This window comes from Nesoenas mayeri (assembly GCF_963082525.1).
Source record: "Nesoenas mayeri genome assembly, chromosome: 8".
In the NCBI taxonomy this organism is placed as follows: domain Eukaryota; kingdom Metazoa; phylum Chordata; class Aves; order Columbiformes; family Columbidae; genus Nesoenas; species Nesoenas mayeri.
Window position 1 is genome coordinate 20,315,899 of NC_137554.1, and position 18,048 is coordinate 20,333,946.

Sequence of the window (18,048 nt, forward strand, 5' to 3'; positions counted from 1 at the left end):
GAAATGCCCGGGCAGGGCCGGAGCCCTCCCAGACACAGCGGCCCCTGCAAGCCCCCCATAAAGCACAAACGCGCAGCCTAAATACTCCAGCCCTGCCGGGCTGTGCAGTGCTTCTGCAGCAACGGAAAGAGCGATAAAATATCAGTGTCTTTGAAAGGAGCAGCTTTAATGGCAACCCGCAGCAGAGCTGAGCAGAGCTGAGCTCCCCTGCGCTGGAACGGGACACGGACACGGCAGAGTGCTGCCGGGGGGTCAGCTGGGACCCGGCCCGGGCTCTGTGCAGTTGCTCTGACGAAAGAAGGCGGAGAGCTCGCTCAGTGCTCTGTAACGGTGCGAGATGGAGTTCTTCACTGCCTTGGGCAGCTCGGCATAGCTGGAGGGGAGAGAAACCACAAGTGTCAGCAGCAGAGACGTGACAGCATGCGCTCCCCCAGTCACCCAGAGATCCTGCTCTGCTCAATTGGAACGAGGTGTCTGTAGTGACAACAACCCACATCCTGATCCGGGGGTTCCCTGTACCCCACCATGATCAGATCCAGGAGGGAGTTTTCTTCCTGTCACCTTTCCTTGTAAGCAGGTTCCCCTCCACACAACCCTGACCCTGGCTTGCCTTAGAGCTGCAGGTAAAACACCACTTACGTCTGGTTGTAGCCGTCAGGCTGAAAGCAGGGATCCCAGCCAAAATCTCGGGGGCCTCTGGGCTCCACTATCAGCCCCTGCCACGAGAAAGAAGAGGCCCATAAGATGTGGTTTTGCAACAATTCCCTCGCAGCTGCATTTCAAATACAGACGGAAGAGCTACACACAGCCACAGCTCACACAGTGGTCACCAAAGTCTTGGTACCTGGTGGTGTCCTCAATTTCAGGACATAAACAAAATTAGCAGCCCCAAAGTCAGTGCTCCATCATGCTGCCCTACTGTGACAGCCCTTGTACTCTCCCCTCACACCCCAGTTAACAAATACAACCCTGCCAGAGGGAGACTAGGAGGCTGAAGAGCCCAAGGTAACATGGAGAGTTCGGCGAGTACAGCTGGGTGAAAATGCTGCAGAACCCACCACCTGTGTTCTCCCTCAGCTTGTTCCCAGCACAGAGAATCTCCGAGGGCATTCAGTGACTGAGGGGCCACTAAAGTTGTCCTCAACAGAGCCAGCACTTTTACAAAATTCACGTTCCAGCCCTCTCCCTCAGCATCTTCCCTTCCCCAGGCACAACACCTACATGAGTTTGGCCTTTGAAGAGCTTCACAGGTTCCTCTGGGTTTCCAGTACTGAATGCGAAGGTACAGAGAGCATAGGCAGATTTGTCTTCAAACCCAGCCAGCAGCTTGTACAGGCCTGAGTGAAACAGAAAGGATCCCAGCATTAGTGCCTTTCCCTCAGAGCACAACACATCCACCTAGAGACAAACAGAGGGAGCATTCTGTGTTCCCATCCACAGGGCAGAGGAAGAACTACAGGTGGTGACAAAGCTCAGGCACAAGGATGCTCTTGGCCCAGTCCCTTGTACGACTGATGCATCTAACACAGCGTGAACTGCAGGGTCCCACTATTAATTTGGGAGCAAAACTAAACGAGTGCATGGTGCCAGAGAGGACTAAAGCCTGCTATAAATTAGCACAATTAACACTCATGTTCCCAATGCTAACGCCAGATTTGCAGTCACACTTAACCGTGGGATCAAAGGCAGTCATGGCACACCGGGGAGGTAAGCGTTAGTGCAGAGGGGCTTGCACAGATGCCAAAGGGAGCAGAAGGTCTTCCAGGCCACACTGATGACAGACAAGAAGTTCCTGTAAGCCCTGCCATCAGTCTGCAGAGACAGGAGTATGGGAATCCAGGGATGATGCTGGAGCTACTGAGGGAAATAACATCCCAAGAAGAAGGGCACAGAACAGGCTGAAGGAGAGAATGCAGAGGGACAGAGCTGGACAGACAGGAAAGCAACCAGCTATGAAACACGCAGTGTGGCGGGCAAGCAAGCTCAGCAGAACCCAGCACGGGCAGGGATGCATTTTGTTTGGAAAGGACCGAGTTACATGCAGAGCAGTAACATGGGAGGCAGTACCTTCCGGTTTGAGTTTTTCCAGAAACCATTTTCTGAAGAGGAAGAAGAGAGAAAAGATTAATTTTTGCTATTATTTCTCCAGAAATACAGGCATCCTTGAGACACTATTGCCTACGTTTTCATAGCCCTCTGAATCTCTTTTAAATGTGCTGCTAAATCACCTCATTCTGGACTATTTACAAATAATGACGGACTTAAACTGAATGGGACACAGTGAAAACACCAGTGGGGTATTTAATTTACTACAGCACTGGGGTCTACGTAAATAATCCAGTTCTCACTCCATTTCTCAACTCAACTTGTTCACATCTTATACCCAGTTCTAGTGCCAACTTCATCATAAAGCCTTTATGTCTCTGCTTAGAAGAGCGTGGAAGAATTAATCATACTAAAAGTTAATTCCAAGAGTTAAGGCAGTATTTTATTAGAGGAATTACACTGCAATGTAATAATCTTGTTATCTGCTGAATTAAGGCAGTCTCTATGAGAACCTATAAGACATTCATCCCAGAGTCCCACAGAAACACATGGTGCCTTTACTGTGCAGATCCCGCTGTGAGGCCAGGTTCCCAGGCTGCAAGAACAGGCATCATAGATCAGGAGCCAGAGCCAACAATTCAGGTCTGTCTCTCTCATCCTGCACCGTGACTTACAGCAGAGCTCAAGGAGTTCAAGTCCAGCCCCAGAGTGTGGGACACAAGCCAGCAATCACCTCCTTGACCCTATTGTTCCTGAGGCATGGAGAATCCCCTGTGAAACACACCCTGCCAGCCTGCCCTACTAACTCTAGAACACAGAAGGTGAAGCAAGTGCCCTCTTACTTACATGTATGGTCCTGGAAGCCCCCCCAGGGCATTGAAGCACAAGCAGGTATCCTCTACTATAACAGGTCCCCGAACCTACAGCAGAAGCCCAAGAGATGAAAACGGCAGACCTTGAGGAATGTACTGCCTCCAACCCCATTTTCTTGCTCTATTCTATTGCTATGTTTCCATGATTACTGAAACATCACAAAAATCCACCAGCCACCTCAGAGGCAATCCGCATACCAGACAGACACAGCCAAAGCCAGGCTGGGGTGGCTGAAGCATGGTAGGCAAGATTTTTCATGAAAAAAACTGAGCAGAGCTGAACATCCTCTACCCTCTTCGGGAGCAGGAATGGTGGGACAAGGAGAGGGCAAGCCTGTGTCCTACAGGCATGCCTGCATTTTCCTTAAGTCCCAGTCCTCGCTTCCTTCTTTTAAGATACCCATCCCAGAGACAGCTCTGGAAGGGGATCCATCAGAAGCTCCAGCTGACAAAAAACTCCATGTCCCACATCTACCGGGGATGAAGGAGCTGTCACGTCCTCCTGCTGCTCAGGGGACACATGGGGCTGGAGGAGCAGCAGTGGGACTGCGTGAACAGTCACCAGCGAGAATTCACCAGCACAGCCTGGTGACAGGAGTGCAGCCAGGACAGGTCCGGACACACACCTGGCTTCCCTCCGGACAGGTTCGCTGCCCCAGCACCCCTGGCTGCCTCCCGCCCCCGCGGGGCCGCGGTCCCCCCCACACCCCCGCTCCCACCGCCGGGAAAGGGGAAGGACGAAGCGAGTGACCTGCCGGGCGGCTTCGCGGCACTTCTGCACGGAGATCTCGTCCGGCTCCCCCTGGTACTCCGGCACTAGAGACACAACGCCGGTGCTGAAGAGACAGCTAGGCCGAGCCGCCGCGTCCCCCCAGGCCCCGCCGGCAACTTACGGTCAATTTTCTTGGCCACCAGCGTGTAGGGAGAGGAGTCCCCGAGGATCTGAGTGACCTGCGGAGGGAGAAGGAAGGGAAAAGGACGGGAAAAGGGAGGGAAACCGGCCCGTCAGGCCCCGGCCCCGCCAGGACGGGCCGCCGCCGCCGCGCGTTGCCAGGCAACCGCCCCCCCACCTCCTCCAGCTTCTTGGCATTGCCCGTCACGAACACCACGCTCCGCCGCACCGGCGCCGCCATCCTCGCCCCGCGTGGCGCCTGCGCGCCGAGGAGCCAATCACCGCTGCCAACGGCACCGCGCCCGGCGACGCCCAGCCAATGGGGAAGGCTTCCGCCGATGCCCGAGAGAGAGAGAGAGAAGCTTCCGGTGCCCCGGAGGAGGGCGCTGGCCGGTCGCGGAGCCGCCCCGGGCAGTCTCTCGGGAGCGGCGGGTCGGCATGGCGGCCGGGGGGGCCGGGCCCTGTCCCTCGCCACAGGCCGCCCCCGCGCTCCCTCTGCACCGCCCCACGGCCGCTGGTCCCTGCTGGCTGAGGCCCGGCCCGCAGCGGGCGGGGCCGGTCGCCTCCCTGTTTACTTCCCCAGCGCCTGGCAGCCGCGGCCGGAGGATCCCTGTCCCTGTTTTCCCTGAAGTAGAACCACGTGTAGCTGGGGAAACCGGGCAGCGAGCTGTGCTCCTGCCACCTGGCACGTCTTCGTACTTTCTGACACCAGATTTCCTGTGTGAGAGAGACGGAGTTTCGTCTCACTGTAGGTAGATGCAGGACCAGCTGGCAGCTGCAGCAAAAACACTGGTGGGGAGAGCTGGACGCGGCAGGCAAGAGATGGGCCCTGCTCCCAGTGTGGAGCCCTAGAGGGATGGGTTGGTGAAGCTCAGTGGTCCCCACGCAGAGTGTGATGGGGGAAGCAGTGCCCCGCAGAGCACCAGGGTCCTGGGAGCATGCCCACTGCAGTACCCAGGCCTCCTCCTCACACCCAGCAGCTCCAGAAGCTCCTGTTTTGCAAGGGGAGTCCCCAGGGGGAAGAACTTCCCCTCCAGTCTCGCTGACTCACAGAGCCGGGAGAGGCTTCTCCCCACCTGCATAAGAGCTGCAGCCATCCATCCCTGCAGCTCCTGTGTCCTCAGGCATCGAGACCCTGGGGTCCAGCCTGGGAGGAACCAGCCCTGAAGCAGGAATGCACAGCTCTGGCCAAAACACACTGTTCCTTGTAAAAAAAGTGATCATGTGGAAAACAGCAGCTAACGAAGAGGTCTGTCTTCTGCACAAGGAGTGAATGGATTAAACAGACTCCACGCTTGGGTGAAGGAATTGTTTTTGTTGTAGAAATCTCCTTCATAATGTCTCCTGAGTGAAAACCAATCCCAAAGCACGCAGACACTGCTGGAAACAACAACCCCTTCCACTCACTACAGTTCTCCCTGCCACCAGCCCAGAGTGGGATGGCATAGGCTACAATATAAAGACCATGGCATCTCAAAGGAATATAAGGATGACTGCTCTATAATGTACCTGAGACCAGGCATCATGACAGTCTTTGCAGCCTTTTAAAAACAAACATAAAACTATAAAACTTGCTCAATAACTTCTGTTACTGTGAAGCTACTGCCCAGGACTGTTGATTGCTGGTGCCTCTCACAACCAGAGCTGGTCCCTGGAGGTGCTCAGGACAACCCTGGCATTCAGCTTTAAAGCCAGGCTTTGCCTGGAGCAAGCAACTGCAGACTTGTCTTGCTTAGATCTAGTGCCAGCAGAAGTTCTGATGTGCTGCTGCAGCACCCAGGTCCTGTGGGTGGCAGCAGCAAAGGCAAGATGGGGCTGGGAGAGAAAGCCAGAGGTACCAGCAGGACTCTCTAGCAGCAGAAGTAAAGCCTGGCCTAGCAGGCAGGCCAGAGCAGGCACAGCACAGCCCTTACACAGGCTCACAGCACCATTAACTCACTTCACAGCTGGCAGGGAAAAGTAGCCAATAGCTCAGTGAGACCTGCAGGCCCCCTGAAGAGGACACAGTTCCTCTTCATCCACCTTCTTGTTCCCTGGCAGGTGGAGAGTAGCCAAAGGCATAGGCAGGATGATTTTTGCCCCTTTCACTGGGTGCATGATCTCAAAACCAGGCTATGCTTCAACAAGGAAAAACCCAGCTTGGCATTCTGGTTCCTACCTGGAGAGACCAGGGCCCACAGAGGTGAAAAGCCCTATTTATACTCCAGCTGGGCAAGTACAGCTTGTAATCACATCTGACCCTCCAGCCTGCTGTGCTCACTTTTAATCCCCTTCTCTGCATGAAGCAGCATCGCTGCTCAGGTAGAAATGATATACAAGGTCCTGTGGGCAGGTTCAGAAGAGGAAGCTGGGACCTGGTGCTGGGAATTCTCTGGAGCACCATTTCCCCTCTCCAACATTACTTCAGACACACACTAAGCAGGACAATACTCTTCTCATCAGAAAACAAACAAACAAACAAAACAAAACAGCAAAAAGAGAACCAGGAGAGCCTGATCTCAGCTCAGCTAAAGTCCCAGGCTCAGGGCTGGAAGGAACGAGGATCCCAAAAACAAAAGGCCTGTCTGGGAACAACACGCACCCCATGGGATCACAGGGACACAAAACAGGCTGGTGCTCAAGACCACAACCACCACATCGAGGTGAACGGCTCTGAATGTGAAATGGGCTTGTTCACGGTGGGCCAGTTTCAGGAGAGCTGCCATCCTCCTGCTGTGTCTTTTATGTCGTTGGGCTAATAGCTGGGCTTCACACACACTTCTTGCTTTATACTAAGAAAACACTGAAACAGCCCTTTCCTAAAGAATCCCAGCAGCAGAGAGCTGTGAGTGTCCCCCAGAACACTATGAAGACTTACAGGAAATCCATATGTATGGTCAAAAATAGGTTTACTGGAATGTCTTTAGTCACAGCTTTAAGCAGCGATACTGAAAACACCGAGCTTGTGCATTCCCATGGCAGGACCAGAAAGTCTTCTGGATTGTAAAACTTCATTATTTCTCCCCTCCCCCCATTTTTTATTTTCTTTTTCCCCTCCTTTGCTCTGGTGAAAGGACTGAATCCCCTCTGCCTTCCACAACAGGCAGTGGGGAACTGCTCAGACAATATTATTATTAATATTACAACTCAACCATATATACAGATAAACTGTAGTGGCAAGTAGTCAGCTCCAAACCAGAGACCTAGAATTTCACAAAACAGGCGGTCTGAGAACTGAATCTTCTGTTATAAAAAAAGTCTGACAGCAGGAACAGGTACTTGACCAAAAAAAAAAGGGTCATTTGGCAGTTCTTAAAACACTGTGTTAGAACTGGCTACTTGCCGCCACCGCCTCCTCACTCCTTGGAGGAAAAACAAACTTCAAAGCTATATACAGATATCTCACTTAAATTACACAGCAGTTTGGTTATCCCAGAGCCAGCTCCACCGAAGCCTCCAGCTGCCCCTCAGGTATGGTACTTCAGGACTAAGGGTACTGGAAAACACAAAAGAAACAAGCTCTCAGCTGTGCACCTTCGCGTGCAGCACCCATCTCTGCCCCCCCCCCATTTCTGCAGTGACAAACACCAAGCAGCTGTGAGGGAAAGTGTGTTTCCAAGCTCAAGCTAATGCAATCTGTTGCCTGTACACACGCTAGACAACATTTCCTGCCACCTTCATCTCTTTCCAGCTTCCCAAAATTAAACCAGATGGGATTTTCCATTAGTCTCTCCCTCTCTCCAATGCTCCCACCCTGCTGCCAGCTCTGCCTCTCCCGCTGCAGGCTCTGTGTCAGCAGGACAACAGGCTGCAAGGGTTTTGATGAATTAATGGGAACCACTACAGAGCTGCCCCCAGCCAGGGTCGGTGGGAGGAAAACCCTCTGGACCCAGAGGCACAGAAGAATTCCACTGCCATGCTGGGCTGCTTGGATCCCATCAGTCTTCAGGCAGAGGGATGAATTACTTTTTTTGCCTGGAAGAAACACACTACTTGCTGAAAACTAAGCAGCCTGGCAGCTTTGGGGAGGAGCATTTGCAGGGACCAAACCCATTGCAAGATGGCTCATGTATGTGGAGAGGCCTTTGGGAGACACTGCTCCAGTCTGAAACTCTTGTATCTACTCCCACCAGCCTTGGGATCAGTTGGTGCCAACCCTGGACCGGTACAATGTTGTTGAGGCAGGGCCATGTTGCCTTTCTTTGGCCACAGTCAGTAGGATTTGGTTTGAACCTGCTCCCCTGCATTTAAACCTGGCAGAAGAGCAGCACGAAGTGTTCTACAGGCACAATTTATGACCACATAAGGCAGAGTGGGGCAAAGCACCCGATGGAGAGGCTCAGTGCTCTCCCCCAGGGATAGCAGCACCAGGGTGTCACTGACAGTGAGAAGGGCCACAAATATTTCAATGGCAGACATGGCTGGGGTGACCTGAAGCTACTCACCGATGATCACGAGCAGAAGAATGACCACCACCAGTGCTATGATCGCCTTCATCTGCAAGGGGAACACAGAGGAGTGTTACATGGGGTGCCATGTGTGGCTGCTTCTACCCGAAAGGAAGCCTTTGCCTTCCAGCATCTTTTCAGCTAGAAAGCAGAGCTTCTCCACATCCCTTTGCAGAAGAGAGCAGTTAACACCCTTCCACAAACCCACCCCTGCCTGCTCCTGCTCACCTTGCAGCCTCGCCACCACATCTGTCTCCGAAGCTGCTTGGCTCTGTTGCTAAAAGCTGTTGCGTTGTCTGATAAACTTTCTGTTGAAAGAAAGAGGCGATTCAGCGGCACACACACAGTCAGGGCATCCACTCATTCCACTAACTCCACTGAGTTCTACCCAATAAACTCAGTATTAGGGGAAAATACCCAACCACAGCATGATTCACCAAAGCCACAGCAGATGCCAATGTGGCACCCTTCACTAGAGCACACACAGACCTGTCGAGTCCCACTGAGCCCCCTTTGTGCTGGCTGTCCTCTGAGGACAGGAATTTGCTCCGCAAACCAGCAGACAGCTGACGTGCTCAGGGTGGCTGGGAGACAAACTGATCCACCTTTACTTGAATGAACAGCTAGATCACAGCACTCAAACGCCTCCAAACTAACGCCTCTGTGCAGAGCAGCAGAATGCAAAGGTGGAGAGAGGAAAATATCGGCAGAAAGTCAGATCTGCAGCCCAAGGCTGGGAAGCATCACAGAATTACAAACCCAGGTCTGTCGTTAGGCACTTTCTGAACTGAAACCAGGTAACCTGGCCCAGCAACAGGGAAGAGATGTGGGGGGAAAGGCCAGCAGAGCTGCATTTAGCAACACACCTGATTTATCCTGCAGGTCATCCAGCCGCTCGCCTCTTTCAATCACCTTCGTGATGTTCTCCTGCATAACATCGATGACTTCATCCACCTGGTTTTGCACACTAGAGCAGAGCAAAGGCAGCATGAGGAGCAGAAGCGAGCGCCAGCCCTCGCTCAGTCTCCCCGGCTTGCAGGATATCGGAACTCACTGACAAAAATCAAAGTAGACAATGGTGGAGGGAGGTTGATGGGATGCTGAAAAAGCCAGAGGCACAATATGGCCTGGAGTGGGTCTCTGGCAGTTCCAGAAAGGGTGAGGGAAGGCAAGGGGCAAAAAGAGAGCACTGGGAAGTCAGCAGAAGTGGGGCACCCTATGCAACACCTTTAATACACAAATGCAGTAAGAAAAGGCACTACTTGCTGTTGGTGGGCACCTCTGCTGCAGAAGAGCTCACAAAGGGAAAAAAACAAACAAACAAAACAAACCCCCCCCCACACACCTTATTGCTCCAGATTTCATAGAACCTTGCACTGCACCTTTGCTAAAGAACTTTAGGTGAAATCAAAGCAAGCTGTGCTCCCCCTCTGGGAACTGAGCTGCTAAATGAAACCCACTCTGCCAGGGGCATCAAGAGGACAGTAAAGTAATGGCTGACATGAACTAAACCAAGTTATTATAAATCCATCTTCACATAGGTTATGCAACTCTGTGGGTAGTCGCTTCAGTGAACAGTAGCCTAAATCACTCCCGCAGGGTTATTATAAATGCATTTATTCACTCCATAAAAAAGCCACATTGGTAAGAGAGAAAACTTCTCCTGGTGGAAAAATACTGCTACATTCTGGTTTGTATTTTGAAGCTAATACACTTGTATTTTCCTGGAGATAGAAATAAGAAATTTCTTGGGGCCCTAGGGAGACAATACATTGTTTGAGACATAGTGTTCCCAGAAAGTAAATGGCAACAGCAGTGTCTTGGAGGTGACTCTACAAACAGGACAACAAAACAGAAATAGCTCCAGGCCACTTGCTCTGCCTAAGCCTAAGGTTTGTCGATTTAAATTGCACTGATTAAAAACATTTAAGCACATTAAACATAACAAAACACATCCAGTGTGTGCCAAACAGGCAGCACAAATAGGCCACTACAGCAGCTCTCCACCTTATCAGAAACACACACCTCCCATTAACTGTGTACCACTGGTGTCCCCAAAGGAAGCAGGAGTGCCACCACCTCATCATTTGTGCCTGCTTAGCACCCACACACTCCTGCTCCCCAAGTCACTCAGTCACAATATCTTCTTCTTTGGAGCCATGGAGAACCTTCTCTTCCCCACTGCCACCTCACAGATGCAGATTATCAAAGACATTATTTGCCAGATCAAGAGTTTTAACAGCAGCACCAGACCCAGCTCCACCGCTCTGTAGAGTCTTCACCCAGCACCTCAGCTCAGAGCACCTGGTGTGATGAGGATCTCCATCCTCCACCATGGCCTGGGAGGCTGGGGACAAGAGAGACCCCAAGCAGCTTGCCCAAGGCCAGTCAATGGGGCACTGCAGAACCAGGAACAGGGCCCCATCCTAACCACCATGCCTCTAATTAATTAATTAGAGACATAGGTTCACATTGACCTATTTCTCTGTTTCCCCACCAGCTACGTGCCGCTTACTGAGCGGCCACCACCAAGACACACAGGAGGAGCAGCTGCAACAAGCAATAGTGGTTGCAATGGCAAAGCCCGTGCCTTGCTCACATTTATTGATCCAAAAAGAAAAGAATTTAAAGGCTTTTTTTCCTCAAAAAACCCAAACATTCTGGAAAGAGCTACAGATCTTTGAATGTGAAGGGGCTTCCCATCTTAGCATTTCAGATCAGGCTCTGCAGCACAACTGCACTGCAGCTTCCAGAGCTGGAGCAGCCAGGCAACCACAATTTCTGACTCAACAGCCCTTGTATGGCACATGCTGGACTCCAGCAGCACACACAAAAAAACCCTTGCTTTATTTAGGATACCACAAGAAAGGAACCTGCCTTCCCAGCGCTGCATCGCTGAGTCCGTGGGAGCAGCATCTTTCCGAACCCACCTACACCATGTGGTGGCAGCTCCTGCCTTCCACATTGGTGGCAGGTAAGGATGCGAGGAGGCTTCTTTACACAAGGGACAAGTCCCAGCTCAGAGCCACCAGCAACACTCCTATAGCTTGGGGCAAGACAGGAAAAGCAGAAACATCTGCTATCCCAGATGAGCCAACTTGGCAAAAACTCTAAGGCCTTAAACAGCAGTTTCACAGGCAGAAGACTACATTTGCAGAATGTAAATGTTTCTAAAATCATTTACTGGCTTCAAAATAAAGATATTTCCTCCCACAATAGATTTGTAACTCAGTCATCTTGGTACAACTAACAAGCGGGAGCATGCAAGGTTACAGCACATCTAGGAATGTGCAACACAACACCACCTGTAACCCCACCAGTACAGCTCAGAGCCTGAAGAGATGCTGCTGCAGTCCTGGGGCACCCCAAAGTACTCGAGGCAAAGCAGGCAGGTACATAAATTCAAGCCGCTCTGATGCGTACCAGCATTTGGGGAAGACCTATGGAGTACAGACCCTCAGCGCCCAAGCTGCATTTCAGCTTTGCGCCTCTTTTCACTGGAGCTGCTGGCAAAACGCTGTGTGCCTTTACTGCCTGGGCACGCTGTTAGCTACCCCCAAAGAGAGCAAAACATTTCAAGGACCGTGAATGGAGGCACAGAGAAATCAAGGCTTAAACTCTCGAAACGTTGAGGTGTTTAACTCCCGTGGAACGCAGACTCATTTGAGCATACTTTTTGGTATCTGATGTAAAGAAAGAACCCTAGGAAAAAAAAACAAAACAGGAAGGAAGAAGCCACACCAGGGAATGAAACTTTTGATCTCCACACAGTGCCTTAACCAGACCTTAAGCCAGCCCTTGCCTTTTGCTCTCTCCCACCCATCACTGCTGCAAGAGATGCCTCTCCAGGAAGGGGCTGTGAGATGCCCAGCCTATGCTTTAGCCCTGCAGTTTCAGAACAAATTCAACAATTCCCACTAGTTTGGCACGCCTGAGCTTGGAAACTCAAGTCACATCAAGAAGAAAATATTTTCTTGTTTTATTTGGCAAGAGAGAATGAATCTTCTAATACGAAGCACATTTTCTGTTAGGGAGCTATTGGCTTTTGACACATACATTTCATGTGCTTCACTCCTGCCAGATTTCCAAGAGACAGTAGAATAAACACCTGCCAGGAAAAGCAGCAAGACAAAAGCATGAAATATGTCTCCCATGATCCTCCTTGCTTACTAATTTCTACAAATATGATGCTTTTAACAAGGACAGCAAGCACACACTATCAAAACAACAACAAGAGACCCAACAGCACTTTGCTTGGTTTAGACTCCTTTTCCTGTGCTTTGCTGGATCCAGAGTTCATTTTGGCCACACTGGGTTAGCTACTGAAAACCTCCCTGGGCTGGTCACGGTGTTGTGCTCACAACAGCACCGCATTCTTCAGACACCGTAAACAGCCCCCGCACGCACCATGGGACGTGCTGCTCAAGGCTGCTGCTTGCCTCCAATCTGGCTGTTTACAGCCAGCATGACACACTTGTATTTTCCACCCCAGCGATATTAATAGCACTGTGTATTTTGGTGAAAATTACACCCAAACACCCCTCGTTGTGGCAGTAACCCAGGGAAGAAGGAACAGGAGGGAGAGCCAAGCTGGACAGATGGTGCAGAGGCAGGAGGCCAGCACAGCGCTCCCCGAGGCACGGCTCTGCAGAGGAGCTGCCCAGCAGACAGCTCTGCTGCACTCAAAACAGGGTGTCAGTGCTGAATTCCGCCACAAATCCCTGCTTTTAAGGTGCTGCTTCATCGTGTCTGCAAGGGAGACAGCAGCCCAGGCCTCCCTGAAGTCTTTCAGTCCTTGAAAAGATTACACCAAACAACAATCCCTGATGATACAGTCTTGGTACTGCCTTCAAACGAAAGCCGGGAACAGAGAGGGTTTGCTGCACAGTGAGCCACCTGCAAGGAACAGCCAGACCCTGGGAAGCTGCTGTCCATTCTTGCCTTCAAACCATTCCCCAAATCATCCCCCTCCTTAGGACATAATTTGGGGCTTGCAGCCATACAGAGCCCCTGCGGCTGGGGATGCTGGTCACATCCAGCAGCGCGATGGGGGAATCACAGGGACTGAGACCTGTGTCCTGGGGCACCAGAGCAGTGTGCTGAGCCTCATTGCCTCAGCTCTCCAAATACTCAAATTCCTCCTTAAAATGTCTTTTCCTTCCAGTGTTACAGCAGCAACCCAACCCACCTTTTCCTCTACTGTTGAAACCAGAGAAAACTGCATCATTAGTAGACCAGGCATCAATCCGTTGAACAACAGGGCTGGTCTGATCAGAAACTTAATAATAACCTCCATGTCAAGAAATAACAACTGCATACCGTAAGTGCTTATTAAGCAAAGCAATCAACATTGATGAGGGTAGAAAACAGATACTATTTTATAATAGATGCTCTAGAGACTAGATAGACATAGCCACTCACCACCCCAAGGGACACTTCCCATACCAGGTCCACTAGATAAGCAATCTCTGGCCATGAGCAAGCCTCACATGTGTTGGGCATTAGTCACGTTACACCTATGAACCCACCAACTCCTGGGTGAATTCCTCTTTCATTTTTCTTCCCCTTCACAGCTGTAGTGCTATCCGCTATCTAAGCCCTTGCTCCCTTCTGCCTGGCCAAGACAGTGTGAAGAAAAGAGCTCCTGTTTTCCACCACCACACAGAGACAGCAGAAGATGCTCTGTAATTCCTCTCCAGCACAGGATGAAGGGTTAGACATCGCCCCCTCTCCATCTTTTTATTGGGGTGGGACCTAATTCAATAAAACAATTCTCACCCTTCCCATTCACTCCAGGTTTTATCCACACTGGTTTACTGTAAGGAGCAGTGTGCCTCTACCAACAGCATCCTCACACCCTGGCAGGAACAAAGACTCCCTGAAAACTCAGAGTGCAGTGACCAACCTGCTGCCTCTTGTGTAACTCAAGTGCACTTCACCCCTCAAGGTAACGGGGCAAGCAGCACACAGCAAGCGCTGCCTAACACTGACACTGGCAATGAGTCATCTCAGAGCTGCACTGGCTTCTTCCTGGCATGAAAAAATCCCTAATGAAGAAGAATACTCAGGATGTACAAAAGAAGACCCAGTCTGATTAATGCCTGGCCATCAGTCCCACACAGATCTCTATTCTGGCTCCATGGCAATCAGCAAAGGAATAGCACAATGCAAACCAGGGATCTGGGAATATCCTCCTGACTTTCCACTAAGTACCACCATCACACCCCTCACAGGACAGGGCAAACTGGAGGCCAGAACAAGCACCATTCAGGAAATGACTCAATGGGAGAAGGATCCAGAGTGTTCACTCCTTCCTTCTTGCCCTGTTATAGTCACTAGTCCTCCTCCAGCTGTAATGGTTTCCTGTTTACCAGCTGCTTTGACCTCCAGGTCATCTTCTCCAGATAAAGTCCTGATGTAGAGGCCAGAGGACCAGACACTGCCCAAAAAACCACAGTCCTGGTGTGCTCCTGACCACTTGCTTTCTTGAAACATCAAGAAGTCACAAGACAAAGAAAAACAACAAAACAATTTAAAAAGGTGCTAGTGAAGGTTAAAATTCAGGTTTAATGCTCAAAAAAAGAGCCCCATAAAAGCACAGAACAGGTCATCACCAGAATACACTGAGGGCTTTAGAAACTCTGCTAAGCTACTGCGATACAATCCTATCCCTTTGCCTCTGTCAATGCACAATTTCTTGATAGTCTGAATAAAATTTAAGATTTCCCTTAGCTATGGACAGGTTGGGTAAGAAACATCAGTTAGAAGAAAGCAAACACAAGCCATGTTCATGTTCAGAACTACACAGAAATACCCTGTTAAAAGAGCAGCAGGGGCTTGTAGTGCCAGGATAAAATATTACCTGTGTGACACAGAGGAACAACAACTTACTGCCTGATCTTGTCATTCCTGGGTCCAAATCTTGGTCCCGAAGGCCCTCTCCTGCAGGCAGAAAAGAGAGTAATCAGGATGGAAGATATTAATACAAGGAAAACATGTTTTTAAACCAAACTGAAAAGATACGCAAGACAGAATCAATGCCATGTGGTTGGAAAACTGTTATCATACCTCCCATCAACCCCTCCCATGTCTTAGGACATGTGGGACACCCCACTCTTATAAAGGTCACACCTATTAAGTCTTAATTCACGCTTGGTGCCAAGGCTCTAGGAGACAATCCCAAAGGAATCAAAGGTTTTGATTCCCAAGTCCCCACCTATGCGGCAGGGAGCAGGTTTTGGTGTTTGACACCTCCTGTCTCAGAGCTGGAGGCAGTTAAGACATCACGTTCCCTACAGCTGCCATTCACAAACTCACAAGAAAAAGTCTTCCTCTTCATCTGAATCTTCCTCCAAAAGGTTCCTCTGCAAACACAGAAAAAAAACAAACCTCCCCGTCAATAAGCAGCCACCATTTCACCCACACATTTCCAGACCTTGTGATGCAGCCAGCATCCTCCAGCTGCAGGTTATGTGTGAACCCTCCTTTGGAGAGCACCAGCAGTACTTTTTAAGTGTCTGGAGTTGTGCTGTTTGTCTCTGCTTGTAACCAAGGGCTGAGCTGGATGCCTCAGTGCCGCTGTTATCACCTCAGCAGTGTTTGCAAGCTCTGTACAGCACAGACTGATGCACAACTCTGCAGCTCTGACCTGGGACAACTCTCACCTCTGCCATGGAGCCAAACTGGATTTGCACCAATGGCCAGTAGCCTGCAAACATCCAGATCCCAACTCTAGGGATCAGTACAACTCCTGATGATGCAGAAGCAACCAGTACATCAGCCATGCTTTGGAAAGCAGCAGGCAGAGCCCTGGGGCAGGACAGCAGTGGAAGGAAGGTCCTCTCTGCTCAAGAGACGATCCCCAGTGCCACACTCAGTCAACAGCAGCTCCTCAAAAAGTGCCAGCGTCACCTACAACCACCCTGGGGTATCCCATCCACGTCCCACGTGGATACAGCTCTGCTCTTCACACATGGTTTCTCCAGCCGTCTGATGGCAGCAGGTGTAAGAAGGATGACTACAAGGAAACACACTGGGCTCTGTGCACAGCACATCTGGAGGGATCAGCCCCTCCAAACCCCCAATTCTGGCAAAGGCTACGGCCAGGTTGGAGAGCAAAGCGGTCTGGCAGCTCCTCTGCTTCATGCCAAAGTCTCCTCCTGAGTCAGGCTTGCTGGCTGTTCCACTACACCCCATCAGATGGTCCAAAGGCTGATTTTTAAGAGCAACACCACAGTCCTACAAAAGCCTGAAAGTTTCAGGCAAAGACATTATTAGAGTTCATTTCTTGTACCGAGGCAGCACAAATTTTCCAGTCAAGCTGAGGACTCCCAGTAACATCTACTTAGAGTAAAAAATAATCAAGAGGGGGGACTGGCACTCTAAATGTGTGGGCCAGGTAACACACTGCATGGCCCTTATGGTACCAATAGCTCCTACTTCCTCTGTGCATCAATTCGAGCTCCCACCTGCAAGCATGGTGCTCTTATTTTGAAGATTACCTACATTTCCATCCTTGTCACATTTGCTCAATCAACTTAAGCAACCCATGAGAACCACACAATAGTTTCAGCCATCGCCTGCTGCAAGGGATGGGCGAACCTCTCTTGACAACACAGGATCCTCATCTCACTGACAGCTAATGTGAGCTGAGGTAACATTTTTGACTACAGCCTAAACTCAGTTTTAGCATAGCATGACCCCAGGACAAACACATCAGGTTGAATCCCCTTCATCTAAAACAGCGAACTGCGCTACTTTGGCCTGTATTTCAAAGCCTGAAATGTCAGGAGACCTTGGTGACAGGAGAAAAATTGAGCTGTAAAGCACCAGGTAAGTTCACAAGAGTCCTTCAGTCAGCTACGTGGGGAGAAGAGCCATGGAGAGGCAGGAGACTGGAGCACACTGGGATCTCAGGGCCATGGATGCAGCCTAAAGGAACCAAACAGGTTCTCAAAGCAGCCGCATCTCCTAACGGGGTTTGGTTTAAAACACACAGGTCGGATTTGCTGCACAGACAGTCCCCTCGATAACTACATGTCACTGCCAGCAGCAATACGGGGCTCCTGGGCCCCACGGCAATGGCTGCGGCAGCACTAGACCCCGAAGGTAAAGTAAAGGCAGCTGGAGCTCCCCAAGGTGTGTTAACACCCACCTGTACACCCCAGCACCCCCACGTAACAGCCCCCTGCGGCACCATTACCCACACCGGCAGGACAGGCCGGGCCTGGCACTCACCCGCTCGCTCTTCACCGAGCCCGTCACCTCGTCGTCGTTCAGGTGCCGCTTGAATTTGGGAGGCATGGTCCGTGCTGCGGGACAGGAGGAGGTGCCTGGAGGGAGCTGCAGGGAACGACCGGGTCACCCCGACCGGGTCACCCCGCCGGGGCCCGGGCGGACGGAGACGAGCGCCCGGCGAAGCTCCGCGGGGCCGAGGAGCCTCCAACCCCGCGGGCCCGGAGCAGCGGGGGAAAGGCGGGAGGACGAAGCGGCCCCGGGTGATGCAATGGCCCCGGGGAGGGGGATGCAAGAGCAGCCGGTGCCCGGCACCTGTACTTTCGCCCGGCCTCGCCGTTCGTTCCGGCCCAGCCCTCCGGCGCCCCGGGAGCGGAGCCGATACCCAGACAAATGCGACCCACCCAACGACTTCTGCCCCCCCGCCCCGCTCACCGGTCTCCGCTCCGGGCCGGCGGGAAATGGCCGGTGCGGCGGCGCCGGCGGCGAGTCAGCTGTCCCATCGACTGCCTCGGCGCTCCGCCCAGCGCGCCGAGCGCCGAGCTATCGATTCCGGGGCGGGGCTGAGGGCGTAGCA

General features: G+C 51.6%; 2 protein-coding genes across 4 annotated transcripts; both read right to left on the reverse strand.

Moving 5' to 3' along the window:
• Positions 1–130: 130 nt before the first annotated feature.
• Positions 131–7,211, reverse strand: ITPA (inosine triphosphatase). The gene is made up of 9 exons (XM_080348740.1): positions 7,196–7,211; positions 3,989–4,527; positions 3,812–3,869; positions 3,670–3,734; positions 2,893–2,966; positions 2,068–2,099; positions 1,222–1,337; positions 640–716; positions 131–373 (listed from the first exon to the last, which is right to left on the reverse strand). Exons 2-9 carry the CDS (start codon positions 4,049–4,051, stop codon positions 253–255), a joined length of 606 nt encoding a protein of 201 aa, XP_080204866.1. The 5' UTR covers positions 4,052–4,527; positions 7,196–7,211; the 3' UTR covers positions 131–252.
• VAMP4 (vesicle associated membrane protein 4) lies at positions 3,668–17,996 on the reverse strand. 3 transcript variants are annotated; one of them, XR_013922433.1, is made up of 10 exons: positions 17,907–17,986; positions 17,475–17,579; positions 15,555–15,601; positions 15,129–15,179; positions 9,104–9,204; positions 8,466–8,545; positions 8,235–8,286; positions 7,196–7,285; positions 3,812–3,869; positions 3,668–3,734 (listed from the first exon to the last, which is right to left on the reverse strand). XR_013922433.1 is itself a non-coding variant. In XM_080348742.1 (8 exons), exons 2-8 carry the CDS (start codon positions 17,538–17,540, stop codon positions 7,257–7,259), a joined length of 426 nt encoding a protein of 141 aa, XP_080204868.1. In that variant the 5' UTR covers positions 17,541–17,548; positions 17,907–17,996; the 3' UTR covers positions 6,712–7,256. The 3 variants fall into 3 exon arrangements, 2 of the variants coding, with proteins under 2 accessions (XP_080204868.1, XP_080204867.1); XM_080348742.1 differs by lacking the exons at positions 3,668–3,734; positions 3,812–3,869 and having other exon boundaries at positions 6,712–7,285; positions 17,475–17,548; positions 17,907–17,996; XM_080348741.1 differs by lacking the exons at positions 3,668–3,734; positions 3,812–3,869 and having other exon boundaries at positions 6,712–7,285.
• Between the last annotated feature and the right edge of the window lie 52 nt (positions 17,997–18,048).

Coding starts and splice junctions, on each gene's coding strand:
- ITPA (XM_080348740.1), bottom strand. CDS start 4,051: ATGGCGGCGCCGGTGCGGCGGAGCGTGGTGTTCGTGACGGGCAATGCC. Junction 3,870..3,988: donor ATGCCAAGAAGCTGGAGGAG/GTGGGGGGGCGG, acceptor CTCCCTCCGCAG/GTCACTCAGATCCTCGGGGA. Junction 374..639: donor CCTGACGGCTACAACCAGAC/GTAAGTGGTGTT, acceptor TCTCCCCTCCAG/CTATGCCGAGCTGCCCAAGG.
- VAMP4 (XM_080348742.1), bottom strand. CDS start 17,540: ATGCCTCCCAAATTCAAGCGGCACCTGAACGACGACGAGGTGACGGGC. Junction 8,287..8,465: donor TGTGGTGGCGAGGCTGCAAG/GTGAGCAGGAGC, acceptor TTCCCCTTGCAG/ATGAAGGCGATCATAGCACT. Junction 7,286..8,234: donor TCTTCTGCTCGTGATCATCG/GTGAGTAGCTTC, acceptor TGTGTTTTCCAG/TACCCTTAGTCCTGAAGTAC.